Raw genomic sequence first — 18,731 nt, 5'->3', positions numbered from 1 at the left:
GGGGTCGTGAATCATTTGATTCAGATCGGGACTTCGGTGCGGGTGCTTGTTCGTGAATCATTTGATTCAGATCGGGACTTCGGTGCGGGGTCGTGAACCATTTGATTCAGATCGGGACTTAGGTGCGGCTTCGGGAATCATTTGATTCAGATCGGGACTTCGGTGCTTGTTCGTGAACCATTTGATTCAGGTCTGGACTTCGGTGCGGGTTCGTGAATCATTTGATTCAGGTCTGGACTTTGGAGTGTGTATGGAGAATCATTTGATTCAGATCTGGACTTCGGTGCGGGTTCGTGAATCATTTGATTCAGGTCTGGACTTCGGTGCGGGTTCGTGAATCATTTGATTCAGGTCTGGACTTCGGTGCGGGTTCGTGAATCATTTGATTCAGGTCGGGACTTTGGAGTGTGTATGGAGAATCATTTGTTTCAAGATCAGATTTAATTTTTTTTCTTAAACGGTAGAAAACATCAAACCATTAAGGCAGTATAGTTATAAAAAGCAAAGTACACACAAATGCAAATCCCTTAAGAAAATTAACCATGGTTTTACTCTAGTAAAAGTGTAGTATACTTAGGAGTGATACTTGTGCATGTGCCTTACTTTATTTTGCCATTTTTCATTAGTATATTTTTATTTATCTGTTTATGTTTTTCTAGAACTTGAAAGAGAAGACATTGTTTGATGAGTTAGATCTCTGAAGTCTTTGAAAATCAAAGAAGTAGTGCTTGAAAGTTCATTGAAAGTTGTGGAATTTCATTTTATAGTAAATGTACGAACCCTGATATTAGTTGTCAATACAAGTTTTAATGCCACAGCAAAGGCTATTATCCTGATTAATGCAATGCTATATAAAGTTCAATCAAATGAAAACAATGTTTTTTTATTTATTTAATCAATATATATATATTACCAAAATAGACTGTAGAAAAAGAGAAGTCTGTTCCATCATCAAAAAGTAACCTTGATTATTGAAGCCTTTTGCCAATGAATGGATAACAGAATTCCGTTTTTACCCAAATGAATGTAATGATTTAATGGATGTTGTATTATCTTTTTCAGGTGGTGTGCAGAGGGTGGTAACCTGATGTGCTGTGACTACTGCAGCAATGCCTTCTGCAAAAAGTGCATTTTGAGAAACCTTGGGCGAAAAGAGCTATCTGAAATCATGAGTGAAGAAAGCAAGTGGCACTGCTATGTGTGCCGCCCAGAGCCACTGCAGGACTTTGTTAAAACCTGTGAGAAAGTTTTGCTCAATCTGGAATCATCTTACAGAAAGCCCAGGGGAGAGGGTGACAAGACAAAGCGTGAAGATCGTAAACACAAGCATAAAAAGCGAGAAAAAACTGCTGTAAATGGACAGGATTGTGCCTCAGACGGAGCAGGAATGTTAAACTTTTCCTTTAAGACGTTGACGGTTCCAAAAGAGCTTGTCAAAAAGACCAAAAAACTCATCGAGACCACAAACGGTTTAAATCGTACTTTTGTACAATTTCTTCAGCAAACGTCAAAGGGCCGTGAAGTTAGCGCAGTAAGTTTTAGACACTTAAAGGCCTTCAAATCAGTTTTGTCTGATCTGAAAAAGGCCCATGCGGCTCTGGAGGAATCCCTCGAAAATGAATTTGAATCAAAAGGAATTAAGTTTCAAAATGGAGAGGAGCAAAGACCACCAAACAGTCAAAATGCGGATCATACAGTTGTTAACTCGCACCATGATGAGCCTGCTCCTGTTAAAGAAGATGGTTTGGAATCCACTACCAAGGATGAAAATCCTGTGGTAGAAGAGGATGAAAACCAACAGGACTGTAACTCAGCTGATGTTGAAATGGATGAGAGCCCTCCACCCTCTCCAGAAAAAGCTCAGGACCAGCCTGAAGAAAGTGGAGCTAAAGAGCAGGAAATGGCAGATAATCCTGACCTCGAGGAAAACTCTGTGCCACCTGGTGAAGGGTCTCTTGATAAAGACATTGTGTCTGTTCCTCCGTCTGTCCCAGAAGAACTCTTTGAGATGGTTGAGAGTCTTGCGGTGAAGAAAGAAGTTCATGATGAGAGCAACTCGAGCGATTCCAGTGATGGGAAATCAACCTCCAACACTGAGGTTGTAGAATCCAATAAGAGCCTTACAAAACTGGGGAAAAAACTCGTTGTCAAACTAACACCTGTTCCTCTTAAAATTACCATAAAACGAGATAAGAGCAAAGAAAAGTCGCCTTCAGAAGACATGGATGGTGACACGTTGCCAAAAGAGGGTCAAGATAGCAGACGCTCCCCCAGGATGAAGACCACACCGTTACGCAAGTCACCGGAGGCGAAGAGCAAACGCAAATCGAGGTCGTCAACGGCAAAAGAAGAGAAGAGCGACGTAGTCGAAGAGCAGGGTGATTCAGACTCAGATGAAGTCCCTGAGGTCCTCCAGACAGCTGCCTTGAAGGCCAGCTCTAATGAGAGTGAACCTGAAAGCGCTTCTGGCAAAGGAACCAAGAAGAAGAAGTTAGCTTCTCGCTCCACCGAGAAACCGAAGCCAAAGCGTAAACTCGATATGGGCACTTCAGATTCAGAACAGAGCGACAAGTCTTCAACGGCAAACAAAAGGAGGGCCAAAAAAAAGAAGGGCAGACAATCGGACTCCTCAAACCACAACTCCGACCTTGAGAAAGAGATGAAAAGCCTGTCCAAGATCAGTAGTGGTAAAAAAACATCCAAAGCTGTCAAAAAGGAAGAGAACGAATCCAAGAAAGAGGCTAAGAAAGGACCTAAAAGGTCATTCGAGAAAAAACGAAGGTCGCAGAGAGAAAAGCCTAAAATCAAGGAAGAAGAGCTGTCCTCCAGTGATGAAGAAGAGCAGCAGGAGGAGGAGCAGGCCGCTAACTCGGATGAAGACAGTGATCAGCAGAAGATTAAACCAATACTTGAGTCCGTGATTGCTAGTATTGATGGTTTCCATCAGTCATCAGGTCAGTTGACAAATTGCTTCAATTAAGCTACGTTGCATGGCGGGAAGTATTAGCTGCCTGTTGCTCATTGATTTCAAATTAGGGAAAAGAAAAAGGTGGAATAAATGTACTAAATAATCACAATACCCATAAAAAGCTGTTCCTGTGACACTTATTTACAGGCTGCCAAACTTTGCAACTGGTGGCCACAAGGTGGCACTAGGTGAACTACATAAAAGTTATGAAATGTATCAAAATACTACAAATTAATAAAAGGTGTCCAAAAACTACTATGGACTTGATCATTGGTATGTAACATATTTTCCAGAAAGTAAGTCCCACTTCATTTACACTGGTCAAAACTGGTTGTTTTGTTGTTAAAGAAAAGCAAAGTTACATCTTTGTTCGAGTTATTAACGTAATCCATTAGTTTACACATTTTAGGTAATCTAATCAAACAAGTTAGGTCAAAAGTAATCTAAAAGTAGTCTATCACATTGTTTTAAATAGGATAATCCTGTACCATATTGATATAAAGCTACAAACATTAAGAAAATATATTCCATTCATTGTTATTAACAACATGAAGTGCATTAAACACATTACTTCAAGGTTTCCCAAACTGGGGTTTGTGAAGGAACTGCAGTGGGTTTGTGAGTTTAATGAAAAGCTACTAATAAATTAAATCATAAACATGTTACATTAAAATAAGTCATTATAAAATCAAACAAAATAAAAACATTTGCTAAAAAAAAAAGAAGTATTTTGTTAACCCGCTTGTCATGTGACAATAGTCAACGTCAGAGAACTATGAACATGCAAATGTGCTAAAATATTTATTTTAAAATCTCAGGGGTGCCTCAAGTAAATATATTAGGGGAAAGCAGATCAGCTGAGAAAACTGGTTGGGAATTTGGGAATTCATGAATTTGTCCATTTTGATGTATCTGGAAGACAAAAGCATACCTACAGAGTGATAATACAAATAAAAAATGATTGTAGTGCTGAAACACTTCTTAAACCTGACATGATTTTTGTAAATCAAGTGGTTAAATGCTGTGTATTCACCTGACTAATTACTGATCTCTGTGTGAATGTCCACAAAACTGGAAGACGTTTCTGAGTGTATAGAAGCAGTAAGTTATTTTAGTTTAGTAACATTTAAAAGATGGGGAAAAAAAAGGAATTGGGGAGAATCAATAAATTATCAATAATTTATTGCTCTTATGTAAATAATGCAATAATACAATAAAAAAGTAACTAGTCTGATTACGAGTATTGTAAAATGTAATTTAATCTAATTACAAGTGCTTAATTTTTGGAATCTGATTACGTAATCCATATTACATGTAATCCGTTGCTACCCAGCCCTTGCATACAGGTAAATAAAAAAGGTTTACAAACTTTATAAAAATATAAATATTTATTTTAGTGTGAAGATAATGAAGTCACAATATTTACGAGGACAAAGTCGGAATATTACGAGTAAAAAGTCAGAATATTACAAGAACAAAGTCGGAATATAATATAAGAGTAAAAAGTCGGAAAATGAAGAGTAAAAAGTCTGAATATTATGAGAACAAAGACGTAATATAAAATTTAATCTAGATTAATCTCACTGTAATCTTGGAATTAATCTAGATTAGAATGGCTAATTTGAATTCTGCCGAAGGCATTCAGAATATGTGTGCTACCCAAATAATGACTAAAAGTAAGTCTTCGAGATCGGGTTTCTCAAGCCAGGTGGCGCATTAGACCAGGGGCTCATCTCCTGTTTCCAAAATGCATCACAAACTGCTTGACAATTGCATTTACAACACAATTAACTATACAAACTTGTGTAACCAACTATTCCTACACTGCATGTACTTCTGCAGTTAAATACACAGACGCGCACGGGCATGGATGTCTGCGTGCATAGTCTTCGGTTAAACTGCGTTGCTTTTTAGAAGCGTCAATTCAGTTGTTACATATAGTTTAATGTCTTTTTTTCGGGATTATCAAAGTAAATTATAACTCAAATTTGAGATTTTACTGGGGCACAGCAGATTTTCACTGGGGCACGTGCCCCAGTAAAAAGGGTCTATCAACGCCCCTGACCTGAAGCAAACCCGGCGGCTTCATAGCTGCATCCATGTTAGCACGTCTCGTTTGATGTGGTAATTTGACAGTAGGCATACACACAGGTTCGAAGACTCGTTCTCACTCCTACAGTGCAATTTGGCTAGGTATACATCCGCGCTAAAATATCAAGGTGAAAGTCATCATAGCTTGCGTAGTATAGACCCAGCTCCCAACCCAACTTTGAGAATAGATTAATGGCAATATTTTTTTTATCGCCCGATAAGAGTCTCACGTTAACGCAGCACGTTAACGCCGATAACGGCCCACCACTAGTAATACTACAAGTAAAAAGTCGGAATATTACAAAAAACAAAGTCAGAATAAAATATTACGAGTAACAAGCCGGAAAATGACGAGTAAAAAGTCGGAAAATGACGAGAACAAATTCGGAATATTACGAGAATAAAGTCGGAATATAATATTACGAGAGTAAAGTCAAAATGTTTTGAGAATGAAGTCGAAATATTTAGAGAGTCAAAATTATGAGAATTAATTGTAGCAATTACGAGAAAGTTATAATATTTTCAATATATTCTACCTGGATTGGGAGCACCGGGAGATAATCCAAAGTCTCAGCTTTCAAATTCTGTCAGTTTTATAGCAAAATATGTCAATTACAATAATGTGTTTTTCACACTCTTTAATGTGGCATGACAGTATTTGCCTCAGTTTAAGCAGCATGTGATTCAATCATCTTTCCAATTACAATAATGAGACATTCGTTTCATTAAATTAGGCTGTGATGTTTTTTCATGCCTTCTGATGTTCCTTGCACTTTCATCTTGCTGTAAACTTAAAATAAAGAGGAAAAACACATTTATAATTAGTATTTTGTGATAAAGCTGACAGAATCTGAAAGCTGAGCTGCGTTATATTAAAAGCAAGAAAGCACAAAATTATTGTGATTACTGGGTGTCTGGCGTGCTGCAAATAATAAAAGGAACTGAAATGAAAAATAAAGTATAAAACAAACATAAACAAAAACAAACAAAAAATGTTAGCTCTACAATAAGTAAATCCACTTTGGCAGATAATTTTCTTCAACAGTAGAGCTACTGCAAAAACTAAAAATTCAAAGGTTTTCCAAGGCCTTTCCAAGTCACAGCATGTTTCAGTTAATAAAGAAAAGACTTATGCATGAATGAATGACTTATATTCTGAAAGTATGGTAGCTTTGCATCACAATGGTAAATAATTTACACAGACCACCAAACTGCAGTGTGTTGCCTGCATCAGTAATCTGCATTCAGAGCTCAGATGTTTTTGATCTGCTTTCATGTTTTTCTAGTCTCCTGATGTTTATTCTCCAGCTGATTTCAGCGTGAGCCAAAAATAGGCTCCGAGTCAAAACTACGTACTCACTGCTGATTCTGGAGTGCGACACTTTGTGGCTCTCCTTTTAAAAAGGATGCCTGAATGAAAACTGCTCATGCCCTGTTCACACATTGTATGTAAAAACAGACCTCAAATGTCACCCTGGACCACAAAACCAGTCTTAAGTAGCATATTTGTAGCAATAGCCAACATTTCATTGTATGGGTCAAAATGATCAATTTTTCTTTTATGCCAGAAATCATTAGGATATTAAGTAAAGATCTTGTCCTACTGTAAATGTATCAAAACTTAATTTCTGATTGGTAGAACTTCATTTGCACAACTTTAAACATAATTTTCTCAATATTTAGATTTTTTTGCATTCTCAACTATTTCAAAATCTGAAATCTGTATCTCAGCCAAATATTGTCCTGTCCTAACAAACCATACATCAATGGAAAGCTTATTTATTCATGGCTCATAACTAGCAAAAAAAAAAAAAAAGAATTAACAGGTGGAATATAATGCTGTTATATAATACACTGAAGGGCTGTCTACGACCAAAGATTGTCCTAGTTGACGATTAGATTAGATTAATCGCAGATTTATGATATCAATTTAATGTGGCTTCACATGCAAGAAATTAAAGTTATATTTGGTATCGATATTACACTAAAATAGAAAGCAAATAAAATTACCGGGCAAGTGTGAATTTTGCAAAATATGGCATGTTTTACCAAAGTCTAACAAGCGTTAAATAGAATTCGATGTGCAAATAAAAGGGTTTCTATCCTACAGCATTTTCCGGCTTTACCACTGTTAAGGACGCAAATATAGTAGGGATGCACCAAATGTTCGGCAACCAAAATTAACCGAAAAGCCAGAATAAATTAGACCGAACAATGGCCCGCACTAATGCAGCAAACATGTCGGCAATGTGGAAGCATTTAAAACTGTCAGAGAAAGATGCAAAAAAAAGCATGAGCTCCTTACCCAGGGTTCAAAGGCCAAAGCATAAGAAACATCTGCATGATGAGAATCATTCATAAATCTGCTGCAGCAAAAAGTAGTACTACTTGTGGGTTTCTGCCAAAATAAAAGTCAACTTAAAAAGACAAAAATAATAATAACAATCATTAAAACAGCTCTATGAATACATTTATTATAACATTTTCCTTTGCTCAGCAAGGCTGCATTTATTTGTTAATTTTAAAAACACATGCCTGATTCAAGAAGGGGGTCTTAAAAATGGCCAAGGAATATTATTTTACTAATTAATTTTAAATTATATTGTGCTTTGTTAATAGGCTATGATGTCTACTAGAACGTTGAAAATGTTCAGTGTTAAATAAATATTGAATGTTTTTAATGTTTTGTAATTGATTTTTTTTTTTTCTTTGAAAAGCAAGACAAAACTGTAAAAAAAATAAATAAAATATTGGATATTTAATGTATGCAGTGGTGAAAAAAATACATCGGGGAAAAACACGAAACACCGTGTTCGGCTTCGGCCAAGAATTTTTATTCCGGTGCATCTCTAAAATATAGTAACTAAAAGTTAATGACATGGAGAAATGTTTATAATCCTGTGTGCCAATGAGTGATGCGAGTAAAGATTTGGGACAAGAAAAAAAAAGATTCCATATCCAGGGGAATAGATCATGGAATAAATTTGTGGAAAGTAGGGTTGCCAGACCACAAAACGCAATGCAATGCCCACATATGGCTTACATTTATGGGCTCATGTTCTACTCTCATTCAACACGAATCCAGATGTTTCCATGGTTGTGATGTAACATTAAATCAAATTTGATCAAATGTTAGCCCAATCAAAATCAAGTGGTTTTGCTTCAACCCATGGACTAAAAATATAACCCGCGGCAGTAGTATGAAAGTAGCCCAGTTCCACAGGAAAACCACAGACTTGGCAACACTGGTCATAGACTGCATGATTTTTCTAAATCCTGTTGAGCTTTTTATTTTGCAACAAATTGGAAAACTAAAATTTGTTCATCTAAGACTCTTCTCATCAACTGACATTTAGGCAACTGTTAAGGGAAGCTCTGCTTAACACTAAGTGGGTTCTATAAAGTAGCATTTTGCATAACATTTATTAAATTTATTTTTTGGTTTATGCTTTTTTTCTTGTTTATGAAGGTGATGAAATTGATTTGAAGGCTGAATCCTCCCAGGTGGTGGATGATGACGACGATCCAGAAAATAGGTATGACTTTACAAGCCACATGCTGTGAATTGTTTTTATGTCCGTTTAATCGTAAAATTTCACTCGGCTGTGGGTTTTAAACATATTTAACCAATGAATTAACCAATGCATTATTCTGGACTTTTGTCCTAATCTTGTTTCTGTCTCTTTTTAAAAGAATTGCCAAGAGGATGCTTCTGGCGCAGATCAAGGCCAATTATTCGTCTGGAGCGGACAGTTCATCTGATGATGAAAACGCAGATGGGGATTCAACAAAGAAAGGGAAAAATGGCACTAAGAAGCGAGACGAAAGCGGTGAGTTAAGAGTTCAGATTTAATTCAGTTTTAATCAGGTGTGTTTCCGTCATGTGTAATGCATTAATGTTTCCTGCAGAAAATGAGGACGAGGATGAGGACGAAACGTCAGACTCTGGCTCAGATGTTGAAGTGAAGAAAGGTGGACGCAGGCACCGTTTGTTGAGTAAGAAGTTGACTCTAAGCGAGGCAGACTCTGATGACGAGACCACAGTCAAAAACAAGAAAGAATCCAAAAAGAGAAGCAGACGGAAAGGTCAGTGTCAAGTCTAAACAAAAAACGCACATGTGACTCCGTTGAAGTATTTACTGGGTTTATTGATGTGCGTTTGGTTTGTGTAGTGGGCAGCGACGATTCGGCAGATTCAGACTTTGAGCAGTCGCGCTCCGGCTCCAGTGATGCATCAGCGCTCAGTGAGGCCGTGAGTGAAGAAGACGACGATGACGAAAAGAGCAATAAACGCAAAACACGGTAAGGGTAGCAGCAGTTTTTATATTATTTCTAAACTTATAGGATGTGTTTAAACCACATTTGTACTACATTTGCCTTCATACAGAGTTGGAACAGGGTGCTTTAAAGGAACACTCCACTTTTTTTGGAAATAGGCTCTTTCTCCAACTCCTCCCGAGTTCATAAGTTGATTTTTACCGTTTTGAAATCCATTCAGCCGTTCTCTGGTGATATCACTTTTAGCATAGCTTAGCATAGATCATTGAATCCTATTAGACCAATAGCATCACGTTCAAAAATGACCAACACGTTTCGGTATTTGTCCTATTTAAAACTTGACTCTTCTGCAGTTATATCGTGTACTAAGACCAGCGGAAAATGTAAAGCTCTTCACACAAAATTCACGTAATTAAATTTTTTTTTTTGCTTATTTCAGTTAATGTCAGAAACAATCGAGCTAAGCAAGTAGTAGTACTGACAGTGTCGTAAACATAGCTGAAGATGCAAAAAGAGCAACAGATGAACCAGATCAATTGAGTCATTTACACTGGAACCGCTCCGATTATTCATTTCAAGTGATTCACTAGCGAAAACTAATTTATTTTCAACAAATTTTAATATCACTTCTAATGATTTTAAAAAGCACGTAGTGATGAGTGAAATTAAGTTTTTCGAATGTCCAAATCAGTAAAACCATTGCGTCGCAAAATGATTCACTGTTTTGAAGCGGTCAAATGATTCAAATCAACTGATTCTCGATACATGATTTAATGAAATATTAATACCCGTACTTATCGACACTGTTATCGATACTATTTGGTGCATAAAGATGTACAAATTTTGTAATTTTTTTTTTTTAATTTTTTTAAGCAACTATTTTATTAACATTAAAGGAATAGTTCGCCCAAAAATCAAAACTGTCATCATTTACTCACTCTCAAGTTGTTTTAAAACTTGAATGAATTTCTTTCTTCACTTGAATATAAAAGTTATTAGAAAAATTTGGATAACTAAACAGTTGCTGGTACCCAGTGACTTTTTTTTTTTTTTTCTATCAAAGTATTACTCCGCCTGCTTCAGCCATGTTACGGCAGCAAACTTCCTTGAATAATACGCTTGAATTGAAGTGTAGTTCCTAATCTTATCGGCCTAGAACATTTCATCTTTACATTTTCCGCCAATCTTAGAACACAATATAAGTCAAGTCAAGTCACCTTTATTTATATAGCGCTTTTAACAATACAGATTGTGTCAAGCAACTGCACAGTATTTAAACAGAACAATAGTGTGTAAGTAACGCATTATTGTAAATAATCAATTTTCAGTTAAAGGCAGTTCATCAATGAATTCAGTGATATCATCCAGTTCAGTTCAAATAGTATACGATATCGCTGGAAAGTGGCCGAGATAGAGTCAAGTTTTAAATAGGACAAATATGGAAACTTGTTGGTCATTTTTGAATGTGATGCTATTGGTCTAGTAGGATTCAATGATCTATGCTAAGCTATGCTAAAAGTGAAATCGCCAGAACAGGAGAACGGCTGAATGGACTTCAAAACTCTAAAACTCAACTTATTACCTCGGGGGGAGTTGAGAATGAGCCTAAAAAAAGTGGAGTGTTCCTTTAACTGTTTACTTTCACTTTAGACATAACTAGTTGTGTTTATATGTAAACCTGGTGAGTTTTTGACAGTATTAGCGCAATCAAATGATAACTAAGTAATCGGAGGCTGTTTGACTGGCCTTTTAGTGTATGCTCGCTTCAGGTGTACGCACTCTGAAAAACTTATTGTGTGTAAATAATTGTTGTAATTATTTTGTATTTTCATTGTATGCGATTGATATGGAGTGGCAATTTGACGATTTCATGTAAATTAGTAAATAGGCTAAAAGATTGCTCTGATCTGTCATATAGTCTGTTAGGGCTTAAACAGATCGTGAGGCATACAGACCTGGGGGGTGTTCCATAAAACAAGTTTACCAAATAAGTCAGGCTTATTTCAGTTAGTCTGACTTATTTTAAGACAAATCAAGTGACAATAAGTCAGACTAACTAAAGTAAGCCTGGCTTATTTGGTAAATTTGTTTTATGGAATACCCCCAAGGTCCCCCCCCATCGTTCAAGCTATTTAAAACCATGAGAAGAAGAAATGAAACTGAAATCAATTCGTTACTTACACACCGTTCTTCGCCGAAGCACACACAAGCGCGGCACACCAAGTTGATTCCTCTTTTATGTCTCCCTGCATTTTAGATGCATACGCATGGGGGTTTGTGATTACGTTGCAATATTAGAAATAGTTCTGTTTTAGACCATGAAGGTGAGCCAATGGATATCACACAAGCATAGTGCAAACTTTGCGCAGTAGTTATGCCGGTGAACGTCTTAAGTCAATTTACTACAAATAAAGTGAAAGTAAAAAACAAAAAACTGAGTTTTCAGTTGATGCTGCAGCGCATATTCTCTCAGAGATGACAAGAGACGAATAAACTTCAACATGTGCTGTTGAAAACCCATTAAGTTTGTAATACCGGTACCGGTATAGAAATTGCGTCATTGTTTGTTTTTTTTTGGAAAATATTACATGTATTGAAGCGCAAATATAGACGTGTAGTATTTTTTTGAAAGCTTACAATCTAAAGTTTCTAGGGATGTCCCGATACAACCTTTTAACTTCCGATACGATACCGATATTGCAGCCTTCAGTACTAACCGATACCGATTCACATTCGATACAATAATCAGCACCAATCATGAATACTTTTACCCATTTCGTGTGCTGATAACGGTATATAACTGTCTAAAATTATTCCCTTTAAGAATATTTTAAGAATAAATTTTATTTTTAATTTTTAATTTTTAATTTTTATTTTAAATTATATTTTTAAGAATTATTTCTCATAAGAATAAGTGCAGTGTCTTGTGAGTGTAACTCTATCACTGAATTAAAGGAACACTCCACTTTTTTTGGAAATAGGCTCATTCTCCAACTCCCCCCGAGTTAATAAGTTGAGTTTTACCGTTTTGAAATCCAATCAGCCGTTTTCCTGTTCTGCCGATATCACTTTTAGCATAGCTTAGCATAGATCATTGAATCCTATTAGACCAATAGCATCGCGTTCAAAAATGACCAACACGTTTCGGTATTTGTCTTATTTAAAACTTGACTCTTCTGCAGTTATATCATGTACTAATACCGGCGGAAAATGTAAAGCTGCGATTTTCTAGGCCGATAAGATTAGGAACTACACTCCCATTCCGGCGTAATAGTCAAGGAAGTTTGCTGCCGTAATATGGCCGAAGCAGGCGGAGTAATATCACGCAGCACATGTGCAAATACTAACCTAGCTGGAAACTCATTTCAGGTGCTGCATGATATTACTAATTGTGTAATATTTCACACTATTACTGTTTATCTGTATTTTTGAACAAATAAGTGCAGCCATGTAAAGCAGAAGAAACTTCTTAATGAATTACTCCTTGATTGACAAACAAACCTTATGGATCATGTTCTGGTAACATTTGCAGGTCGTCCAATAAAGCTGGCAAGGACGGTGAGAGAAGTTACCAGAAAGAAAAGAAGAAACGACGGCGCATTAAGGTTCAAGACTCCTCATCCAGTGGCAAGGTACGGCACTGATTTATTTCAGCACAATGAATTCAATAACCGTTGATGCTTCTTGTGAGATGTGTTTGGTTTTTCTGTTGTACAGAGCGGAGGGGAAGAGGATGGAGAAGATGAAGACGACGATAAAGGAACACCCAAAGGTCGCAAGAAGATTCGCAAGATCATTAAAGATGACAAACTGCGGACAGAGACGCGGGATGCTCTGAAGGAGGAAGAGGAGAGGAGGAAACGCATTGCTGAGAGAGAGCGGTTGAGGGAAAAACTACGAGAGGTACGAAAGATTTAGGCCTCAGTGTAGCGGAACTATTTTGCCGTCTCATAGTTGTTTAAGAAAACTCAAAGCTGGTCCTCTTTGTCTTTAGACTATTGTGGTGGAGGAGTCATCGCAGGTCACGTGTCCCATCACCACAAAGCTGGTGCTTGACGAGGACGAGGAGACCAAGGAACCATTAGTGCAGGTTCACAGAAACCTGGTGACCAAACTCAAACCCCATCAGGTGGATGGTGAGTCTGCAGTCGCCACTCTTTATAAGGCTTGCTGTTTTTCCCCAGTACCAGAAAAAAAACGTGATGCATCGCATTTGTGACCCTTGACCACAAAACCAGTCAAAAATTTGTGTATGTGTCAAAATTATCAGTTTTTCTTTTATGCCAAAAATCATTATGATATTAAGTAAAGGTCATGTTCCATGAAGATATTTTGCAAATTCCCTGCCATAAATATCAAAACTTAGTTTTTGATTAGTAATATGCATTACTAAGAACTTCATTTGGACAGCTTTAAAGGCGATTTTCTCGATTTTTTTTGCACCCTCAAGATTCTAGATTTTCAACTAATTGTATGTCAGCCAAATATTGTCCTAACAAACCATACATTAAAGGTGCCATAGAATGCATTGATACAATATTTTAAATTGTTCTCTGATATCTACATAGAAGCTATATGGCATAGGAAAGGGCAAAACTTCTCCAGAAACGGTTTTACAAGTCCATTTACACCCCTAGGATTTGTCCCTAGAATGAAATGCTCTGTTATTACCTTATTTGGAAGGTTCATGAATAATAATGAGGAGCTCTGCTCTGATTGGCTGTTTCACAGAGCGGCTCATTACAATAGCTCGCACATGGAGAAAAATATATATGTAATCATGGAGCTCGAGCCGCTGTTAATATGCGGGGCAGTGAAACTGCTGTTTTGAATGCACGATCCTTTTACTTTCACTTTTGTGATCGCACATGCTCTGTGTAACGTTATACTACAGCAGTAGTACTTACCACATATTTTACAAGTTTAGATGCTTGTTAGTGAGGCTCAGGATCTGTAAATCATTCGCCATCGTCCGCGCAGTCATCTCTCCTTACTCGGTTCATGTGGTAAGTAAAATCTTACGAACTGCAATGTAACAGGCTACCGCTAGCAAGAAGCTAACCGTGTCCCTTCAGTGGCTCGCCTTATTTGTTTGCCTGGTCTTTCTGAGTACAGACACCAACCCATCTCTGCATTTAACATCCCCTGCACAACCAGGAACATAACATGTATTACTATGGTCTGCCATTTTTGCTATTGTCCTTGCTTTGTTTTTTTTTTTCACAATAGCCTACCTGCAGAACTTCTGATGATTGGGCGATGGAAATGTTGGGGGCGTGACTATTAATGATCGCGACTGTAACATAATAGTCTGTGTTATGTTAGGTTAGTCTATTTTTCAGTGGTCCTATGCAAACCCCAGATTTACATAAGAGGGAGAAAACGATGGTGTTTGAGACTGACGGTATGTCATGTCCATGTACAGAACTGTTATTCAATTATTCCAAGGTAAATACAGTTTTCCATTCTATGGCACCTTTAATGAAAACATAGCTTTTTAGATGATGTGTAAATCTCAGTTTCAAAAAATTTACACCTTTGACTGGTTTTGTGGTCCAGGTTCATGTATTTTTTTAAAGCTTTAGGTAGAGGAACAGTTTAGTATTTCTGGCTGAGAGCATGTAAATGAAAAGAGCAACCTAAATTAAAAAATTGGCCCCATTTCTTTTTTTTATTAAAGGTTTATGGTCTTATTCTATGGTCTTCTCTCTCTCTCTCTCTCTCTCTCTCTCTCTCTCTCTCTATATATCTATCTATCTATCTATCTATCTATCTATCTATCTATCTATCTATCTATCTATCTATCTATATATATATATATATATATATATATATATATACACACTGCCAATAAATGTTTAGGATCAAAAAGATCATCTTGGGATTCCTCAGAAATCATTCTGATATGCTGATTTATTACTAGAATTTTCAAACAGTTATGCTGCCAAATGTTTTTTTGGAAGTTTTTTTTTTTTTTTTTTTTTTTTTTTTTTAGCTTTTATTCTAAATATAAATATTTTCTTACAGTAAATCAGTCTTTTCAGTCACTTTCCATCAATTGAACAGATCCTTGCTGAATAAAAGTATTAATTTCTTTAAAAAAAAAGAAAGAATTAAAATTTACTGACCCCAAACTTTTGAACAGTAGTGCATATATTGTTAGAAAAATTGCTATTTTAAATAAATGCTGTTCTGCTTAACGTTTTGGTCATCAAATAATCCTGAAAAAAGTATCACAGTTTCCAAAAATATTAAGCAGGACAATTGTTTCCAACATTGATAATAAAAGTAATAAATCAGCATATTAGAATTATTTCTGTAGGATCATGTGACACTTAAGACTGGAGTAATGATGGTGGAAATTAACCTCAATAAATAAATCACAGGAATAAATTATCTTGATTAAAATAGCCACTTTGTAAAATTGCAATAATATTTCACAGTATTACTGTTTCTCCCCTTTATTTTTAATTTAGCCTTGATGAACAGAAAATACTTCTTTAAAAAACAAAAGAAATCGACTTTTGAAAATATTTACACACACCAAAATGATAAATGAATGTAAACAAATATTTAGAATGAATGACTCATGTTTACGACGTTGTTTGTTATTAATTTATTTATTTATTCATGCATTTAATTTTCCATGCTTTTTTTAGGTCTTCATGTCCTTTTCTAAAGGGAGGATAAACATAAGTGGTGGTGTTGTGTTTCTTCTGTTTGCAGGTGTGCAGTTCATGTGGGACTGCTGCTGTGAGTCGGTGAAGAAGGTGGAGAAGTCTAGTGGCTCCGGCTGTATTCTGGCCCACTGCATGGGGCTGGGGAAAACTCTCCAGGTAACTGAAATAAATGCTGATAACAATATATAAAGATGGCATTACAGACGGATAGTGTTCGAGTCTGCTGTTCTCTTGCCGTCCTGCAGGTGGTGACGTTTCTCCACACTGTGCTGCTCTGTGAGAAGCTGAACTTCACTACAGCTCTGGTGGTGTGTCCTCTCAACACTGTGCTCAACTGGCTCAATGAGTTTGAGAAGTGGCAAGAAGGCCTGACGGACGAGGAGAGTTTAGAGGTAGAGATTTGGTATTGTATCACGTAGATCTTCACATTACTCGTTACCTTTATTTATCATTCACAAGGGTCCATTGAAACTGTTGAAGTATTGCATTGTGAATATTGCAGATGAATACAAAGTTATTTTGACGTGGCCATATTGATTTAAAATGGAGAAAATGTCAATTAAATCTGGCGTTTTAGCTGCAACAACTTTTATATAATGATATGTTAATAAGCTGTTGCATTATCATTTCTCAGTTTCATTTAACCCAATAAGTTTGTAATACCGGTACCGGTATAGAAATTGCGTCATTGTTTTTTTTTTTTTTAATATTAGATGTGTTGAAGCACAAATATAGACGTGTATAGTATCTTTTGAAAGCTTACAATCTAAAGTTTCAGAAAACATGCATGGTTTTAGCATTTATGTTACATAATGTAAGATAGTAAGGTCAGAATTCACACCCTGCAAACAAGCCACCTGCTGAAGATCGATGTAATAATATTCAAATTCATATCGCTCGAACTTACTGAACACAAGTGAGTCATATATCAAATGAAAGCTTTCTGAAATGTGATTATGTAGTTTATTTAATCAGTCTAATCCATTACAGAGAATTATGATCAAAAGCATTGCAATGATGGAAATAACTTGTTCACAAATGAACACTTATGTCAGATTCCTGCTCCGATTACTCCTTCGGTGTGCTAAAGTGACCACAAACTTTATATCAGCACTTAGATTAGGTTATTATCTTTAAAATGAGACTATGCTACAGATGGAGCCATCAATGCATGCGATGGTGTTGAATGGTGCGGTTTCTACTAATTTTGCCTCAACACGTTTGTATTAAGGGTGATTACGTCATCACGTAATGTCATATGTCTGAAAAGCTCCTAATTAGATCTGTCTAAAGAGACATCGATCAAAGTCCTAAACCAATCCGTTTTTGATTTGTGTCTTTCCAAACACGTGGAAGAAGCGCACTGCCCCCTAGAGCGCTAGCGGCCAGATCAATGCAGAAACTATGCATTGTGAACAAATACAATAATAATTAAGAATTATTCTACCCTTGTGTTAAAATTTAAGGTGTTTTGTGTAAAATGAGACCATTTTTTTCCATTTAGCCCAATGTATGTGGGAACGGGACACTTTTGAATTGAGGTATACCTTATCTTGCCAAATGGAGACAAATATTGCCTCTATTCAAATAAATCTCTAACTTAAAAAAACTAAATGTTACAAAGAAAGTAATTGACCTAGTGAAATCAAAAGAAACTTTCTGCATGACGATAGGCCAACGGATCTTAAAAAAATAGACTTTCAAATAAAAACTTAGTAGTATTTTTTTGTGTGTGTTTATCATAAAATTATGAAACAATACAATAAAATATGTGACCCTGGACCACAAAACCAGTCTTAAGTCGCTGGGGTATATTTGTAGCAATAGCCAAAAATACATTGCATGGGTCAAAATTATTGATTTTTCTTTAATGCCAAAAATCATTAGGACATTAAGTAAAGATCATGTTCCATAAAGATTTTTTGTAAAATTCCTACTGTAAATATATCTAAATGTAATTTTTGATTTGTAAAATGCATTAAGAACTTAATTTGGACAACTTTAAAGGTGATTTTTCTCAGTATTTAGATTTTTTTGCACCCTCAGATTCCTGATTTTGAAATAGATGTATCTCAGTCAAATATTGTCCTATCCTAACAAACCACACATCAATAGAAGTTTTGTAAAATTTAACCTTATGACTGGTTTTGTGGTCCAGGGTCACAAATATGATTTATTCCACCCATGTGTTACAATTTAGGGCATTTTCTGTGAAATTAGACCATTTTCATCAATTTACTCCAATGTATGTGAGTAGGGCACTGTTTTGAATTCAGGTATGCCAAAATCAGTAACAAATATACCAAAGAGTTTAATTCTAGATTAATCCTAGGGATGTAACGGCTTTATCAATATTGCAATAACAAAAGTCGATATTGTGGTCAAATGACGATATGGAATGACGGGTCTTCCGGGCAAAAAGTGTTGCTTTTAAAATATAATATTTAAATAACTTATTCTAACATAAAAGGTCTTTAAAGTTGTGTTTTGGGCCAATATGCTTCGGCACAGTGTCTGTCAAACCAACTAAAACAGAAAGCACAATATGGCTTAATCCCTTCATCAAGCCTGTTTTCGTTGCACATTTCAAAGCGAAGAACGCTCTTCGTTCAGGTGATCAGCTCATGATCCAGTGTTTTCCGGACCTCAGAACGGCTCAGTTCACATTGAACGCAGTGAATTAGTTTATGGCATGTGCTGTGAGTTTAAAATGT

At 36.3% G+C, this 18,731-nt stretch overlaps 1 protein-coding gene across 2 annotated transcripts in view; it reads left to right on the top strand.

The window, feature by feature from the left end:
* Positions 1 to 18,731, top strand: part of atrx (ATRX chromatin remodeler) — an 84,188-nt gene that overhangs the window by 15,724 nt on the left and 49,733 nt on the right. For both annotated transcript variants that reach the window (XM_073819995.1, XM_073819996.1), the window contains exons 9-18: positions 1,063 to 2,954; positions 8,529 to 8,595; positions 8,753 to 8,889; positions 8,969 to 9,145; positions 9,232 to 9,361; positions 12,870 to 12,969; positions 13,055 to 13,240; positions 13,332 to 13,473; positions 16,064 to 16,173; positions 16,263 to 16,409. In XM_073819995.1, coding sequence (XP_073676096.1) covers positions 1,063 to 2,954; positions 8,529 to 8,595; positions 8,753 to 8,889; positions 8,969 to 9,145; positions 9,232 to 9,361; positions 12,870 to 12,969; positions 13,055 to 13,240; positions 13,332 to 13,473; positions 16,064 to 16,173; positions 16,263 to 16,409 — 3,088 coding nt within the window. The remainder of the gene's footprint in view (positions 1 to 1,062; positions 2,955 to 8,528; positions 8,596 to 8,752; positions 8,890 to 8,968; positions 9,146 to 9,231; positions 9,362 to 12,869; positions 12,970 to 13,054; positions 13,241 to 13,331; positions 13,474 to 16,063; positions 16,174 to 16,262; positions 16,410 to 18,731) is intronic.

The sequence above is a fragment of the Garra rufa genome, chromosome 16 (assembly GCF_049309525.1).
Source record: "Garra rufa chromosome 16, GarRuf1.0, whole genome shotgun sequence".
Lineage (NCBI taxonomy): Eukaryota > Metazoa > Chordata > Actinopteri > Cypriniformes > Cyprinidae > Garra > Garra rufa.
The sequence above is the reverse complement of the archived record's forward strand: the minus strand, read 5'-3'. Positions and strand labels throughout refer to the sequence as shown.